This window comes from Carlito syrichta, unplaced genomic scaffold, assembly GCF_000164805.1.
Source record: "Carlito syrichta isolate Samal-C Ts95f unplaced genomic scaffold, Tarsius_syrichta-2.0.1 Scaffold130480, whole genome shotgun sequence".
NCBI classification, from domain to species: Eukaryota; Metazoa; Chordata; class Mammalia; order Primates; family Tarsiidae; genus Carlito; species Carlito syrichta.
The window spans coordinates 2,064-7,359 of NW_007074576.1; the positions used below are offsets into that span (position 1 = coordinate 2,064).

Sequence of the window (5,296 nt, forward strand, 5' to 3'; positions counted from 1 at the left end):
TCGGAAGTCACAGTGCCCAGCTCGCAGCGGTAGCTGCCCGCGTCCTCCTGACCCACCATGGGCTTGGTCAGGGTGGGCTCCTTCCCCTTGGACACCAAGGTCTCTGAATGGTTCCCCCAAACCTAGACCCAAGCTCAAGGGGTCACAGAGGCCTGGGGAATTCAGGGGTTGGGGAGTACAGGGGAGAGACGATCAGGGGCCTCTGAGCCGGAGATGGGAGTCCAGGGTGTCACCGGTGAGGGCATGGGCTCCCCAGGGGTCGGCAGAGACCGCGCCTAGCAGATCACGGCCGTGAGGGTCCTGGGTGCGGGCCCGTGGGTCCAGGGGCCGAGGGGCTTACACAGGCGTGACAGACTAGGGGGCTCAAGGGTGACAGGAGTCGAGGGCCCACCCTGTAGAAGCTGTAATCGGTGAGGCCTTCCGAGGCGCGATGCCAGTTGAACTCACAGTCCAGGATCATGTCTTCCATTTGATGGACCTTGACTCTGCGCTCTGGGAAGGGGCAGAGCTGCGTGGGGCGCTCCTTCGGGGTTCTCTGCCTTCCCCTCGCCCCCTTCAGCTGGGTCTGAAGCCCGCCTTTCCTTGTCTGCTGTCTCCACCTCGGCCCTCTCCTGACTCAGTCTCTCCTCCAGACCCGCCCCTCACGCGCCCCTCCCTCCTGCTGGGTCCGGCCCTCACCCCCGCAATCGTAGGACTTTCGACAAGCGTGAACCTGCTTCTTGCAGTCGGAGCACCAGATCAGACTCTGCAGCATCATTCCTGAAGGGGCAGGGTCGGGGCTGGGGTCTGCGCCTAGGGGGCGGGCTAGGAGGAGCGGGCAGGGGGCGGGGCCGTGCGCCAAAGCCCCAGGAGGTCGGACGGAAGGCCGGGGCCAGAACGCGGCTGGGTGGGAAGCGGGCTCGAACCCGGCTCAGCAAAGAGGGTAGACGGCCGGGCGCGGCGGCTCGTGCCTGGAATCCCAGCACTTTGGGAGGCCGAGGCGAGAGGGTCCCGAGGAGTTCGAGACCGGCCTGGGCAAGTTGGCGAGACCGCATCTCTACAATAAATCAAAAAATCAGCCAGACGTGGTGGCACGGGCCTGTAGTCCCAGCCACCCGGGAGGCTGAGGTGGAAGGATGGCCTGGACCCAGGAGGTCAAGGCTGGGATGAGCCACGATTGTGCCACTGCACTCCAGCCTGGGTGACAGAGTGAGACCCCGACTCAAAAAAAAGAAAAGTGTAAATAGCGTACAGCCCGCTCCCCGAACCTCTCAGACGCAGAGAATGAAAAAAACGCCAGGATCCAAAAAGGCGAGGTGTAAGGTTGGGTCTTCATGGGGCAGGATGAGGGAGAGAGGGCTGGCTTCCATAACCCGGACTCACCACACGTGTTGGGACAATAAGCTGCCTCGGAAGGGAAAAGAGAGAGAGAGAGATGAGAGTCAGATTTATAAATTAAAGAAGATGGGGCTGGGCGCGGTGGCTCATGCCTGTAATCCCAGCACTTTGGGAGGCGGAGGCTAGAGGATTGCCTGAGCTCAGGGATTCGAGACCAGCCTGAGCAACATGGTGAGACCTCGTCTCTACAATAAATCAAAAAATTAGCCAGCCGTGGTGGCACATGCCTTTAGTTCCGGCTACTTTGGAAGGTTGAGGTGGAAGGATCGCCTTAGCCCAGCAGGTCGAGGCTGTGGTGGCTGTAATCCTGCCACTGCACTCCAGCCTGGGTGACAAGAGACCCCAACTTAAAAAAAAAAAAAAAGACCGGAAACTGGGTTGGAGAAGAACTGGGTTTCACTCTTGGGTTTGAGGGGGAGAAACAGGTCTGAAGAAGAAGGTTGGAGAAGCTGAGGAATCGGGCTTGGAGAAGTAAGGAGCCAGGATGAGCACAGTAGCTCACGCCTGTAATCCCAACACTTTGGGAGGCTGAGGCAAGAGGACTGCCTGAGCCTAGGGGTGCAAGACCAGCCTGAGCAACATGACAAGACCTCGTCTCTACAATAAATCAGAAAAATTAGCCGGGTGTGGTGGCACATGCTTGTGGTCTCAGCTACTCGGGAGGCTGAGGCAGGAGGATTCCCTGAGCCCAGGAGATCGAGGCTACAGTGAGCTGTGAGCATGCCACTGCACTCCAGTCTGGGCAACAGAGTGAGACTCTGACTCAAAAAAACAAAAACAAAAAACCCTGAGGGGCTGGAGACAGGGACTCTGGATTGTAGAAGGAGGGGGCTGGGGACCCAGACTCCTGTCTCCCTCACCCTCTTGCTGGAAGTGAGCAGCATAGGTAGCAAAGGTTTCCTTTTGCAGATGCAGCATCCAAAATAGCTCCTTCACGAAGAGCTCACCTGGAGAGAAGCGGGATGGTGGGGTGATCCCCTCTCCCTCAGTCCCACGTGCCAGGTGCTGGGAGTTTGCCTCCGTCTGCAGAGCCTGGCCTTCTCAGGGGAGTGCATGGAAACCGACCCTCTTAACAATGCAGCCACCGAGACCCATCTAATCTGCAGCACCTCTGGGGGACTAAGGCGCCATAGCGCCTCCACTGTTAGAGCATTTTAGAGCGGAAGAAGCTTTGAAGGCCCTTGCTGAAGGCCACGCAGGTAGGAAGTGTCAGAGCTGGGAGGTAAACTGAGGCAATCTGGCTCTACAGCCCAGTGTCTGGCCATCTGACCCAGACACCGAGCAGCACCAGCAACGGCTTTCTGGAGAGATTCCGGGGTCGCCCCCAAAGCCCCTTGCTGCATTTACCTCTTACATCACTGTCCGTGAGGCGTTTCAGATCCTTCAGCAAACTCCAGGATGCCTTTTGCAGTGTGGCCTCATCTGTGCGGGGAGAAAGCTCCAGATTTCAGGTTGTCCCATAGGGGTGCCTAGTCTTAGAAACTACTACACCCATGAGGCCACGGGGCAAGGATACGCCTGGTTATGGGATTCGCTGCCTTTTGCCTTCTGGGAGTTGTAGTTTTGCTACATAAAATAGAGTAAAAACCGGGTGCAGTGTCCCAGCACTTTGGGAGGTGGAGGCGAGAGCATTGCCTGAGCTCAGGGGTTCGAGACCAGCCAGGGAGCTTGGTGAGACCTCATTTCTACAATAAATAAAAAAATGTCGCGTGGTGGCGCACACCTGTGGTTCCAGTTACTTGGAAGGCTGAGGTGGAAAGATCACCTGAGCCCAGCAGCTCGAGGTTGCAGTGGTTGTGAGCATGCCACTGGACTCCAACCTGGGTGACAGAGTGAGATGCCTACTTAAAAAAAAAAAAAAGCCGGGCTCAGTGGCTCGGCCTGTAATCCCGTGCCTTTGGGAGGCTGAGGTGAGTGGATTGCCTGAGCCCGCGGGTTCAAGACCCGCCTGGGCAGCGAGACCTCATCTCTACAATAAATCAAAAAATCAGTCGGGCGTGGTAGCGCACGCCTGTAATTCTGGCTACTTGGAAGGCTGAGGCAGAAGGATTGCCAGAGCCCAGCAGGTCGAGGCTGCGGTGGCCGGGAGCGGCCACTGCACTCCAGTCTGGGCGACAGAGTGAGACTCCAACTCAAAACAAAACAAAACAAAACAAACAAACAAAAAACTACAGTACCCATGAGGTCATGGAGCAAAGATGCCCCTGGTTAAGGAATTAGCTGCCTTTTGCCTTCTGGTAGTTGTAGTTTCGTTACATAAACTAGCTAGATAAGGGGTCGGGAAAACAGTATTTACTATCCCTGGGGTACCTTGGAATCTGCATCTCAGCCTTTTCCATTCTGAACCCAGGAGACCCCGCTGCCAGCCCCTCCCTTCCCCTGGCCCCAGCAATCCCAGCCCCAGTCCCCTCCTTTCCCAGGACCCAGGGGTCTGCGCTCCACCCTGCCCTCACCAACAACTCCCATATAGGAATCTTCATTAAATGGCAGTTCCTTGAAATCCTTCACGGCCTGCTGTACTCTGCTCATCACGTTTTTGTGATGCTTCACATCCAGGTGCCCAGGCAGGTAATCCTCCTCCAAGGACTTTAGAGCCAACACGACCGATGGGTCACATATGACACAGCCCTGGGCAGGAGGCAGGCAACCGGCCAGAGCCGCAAACAGGAGGGCAATACGCAGCCCCATCGCACCCAGAGTGCACACCTGTCGAGAAGATCGTTGGGGAGCGGGGAATCCTCCTCCAAACAAAGAGCAGGAGAAAGCTAAACAGAGAGAAGCCAAAGTCCATCTTAGGGAACCCCTCTAGGCCCTTATCCACAGGGTCCCCTAACTGCAAAACAAGTATTTTCAGGAAATCTCCAAAGAAAGAGGACTTATGTCCCTCCAAAGTGGCACCGGACGCGGTGGCTCACACCTGTAATCCCTGGCACTTTGGGAGGCCAAGGTGGGAGGATCACTTGAGACCAGCCTGGGCAACATAGCCCTGTTGAGAGCCCTGTTCTCTACAAAAAATGAAAAATAAAAAATAATTAGCCGGATGAGGCTGAGGCGGAATGATCGTCTGAGCCCTGAAGTCCAATGCGCTATCCATTGCGCCCAGGAGGTCGAGGCTCTGGTGAGCCATGATCCTGCCACTGCACTCTAGCCAGAGTGACCTTCACTCAAAAAAATGCCTCCAAAGCGAACCCCAATCCCCAGACTCCAAATTTACGATCCCCATTGCATTCCAAATGAAAGATCAGCAAAACTATTAAACAGGAAGCACTCACCAGTCCCCAAACTCTGGACCTGGAGTCCCCCACTCCAGACACCCCTTCCCAAACTCCCAAATGATGGAATTGCCAACTCCCCGAATTGATGTGATCCTAAACGCCGAACCTCTAGTGGTTCAACGTCGCGACCCTCAAACTTGTTGCTTCTTCGGCTGAAAATTCAGCGCCCAAACCAAAGAAACCATCCGATGCAGTACCAACCTCAAAACCAAAGCACACTCCAGATCCCTACTCCCGGGGATCTACACACTTACGCAAGCCTCCATGCTGTCCTCCAGACCTAGGGGGCTCTTGTCCACTCTTCCCCAAGACTAACAGACCCCCAATTTGCAGGGCGCTCCCTTCCGCTTAGAAAACGGAGCAGAAAAATACAACATCTTTTCAGAAAAAAAAAAAAATTAAAGAAAAGAAAACGGAGTAGCCCGGATGCATCCCGAAAAGCGACGCACCCTAGAAAGCGGCTCCCCGACCTCAACCCCTGACTTGTACCCTCCACCACTAGGGGTCGCTGAAGAGCCCAGACCAGGTTCCGAGGGCTTTTATTTTTTTTTTATTTTTTATTTTATTTTATTTTATTTTCTGAGTTGGCGTCTCACTCTGTCGCCCAGACTGGTGTGCAGTGGCCACTCCCGGCCACCGCAGCC

The 5,296-nt window shown here is 55.6% G+C and overlaps 1 protein-coding gene across 1 annotated transcript in view; it reads right to left on the reverse strand.

Moving 5' to 3' along the window:
• The window catches only part of IZUMO1 (izumo sperm-egg fusion 1), a 6,546-nt gene that overhangs the window by 1,004 nt on the left and 246 nt on the right, over nucleotides 1-5,296 (reverse strand). Inside the window, exons 2-7 of the mRNA XM_021708044.1 lie at nucleotides 2,725-2,799; nucleotides 2,238-2,324; nucleotides 1,363-1,383; nucleotides 679-759; nucleotides 392-492; nucleotides 1-122 (exon numbers count right to left, since the gene is read on the reverse strand). Coding sequence (XP_021563719.1) covers nucleotides 1-122; nucleotides 392-492; nucleotides 679-759; nucleotides 1,363-1,383; nucleotides 2,238-2,295 — 383 coding nt within the window. The 5' untranslated portion in view covers nucleotides 2,296-2,324; nucleotides 2,725-2,799. The remainder of the gene's footprint in view (nucleotides 123-391; nucleotides 493-678; nucleotides 760-1,362; nucleotides 1,384-2,237; nucleotides 2,325-2,724; nucleotides 2,800-5,296) is intronic.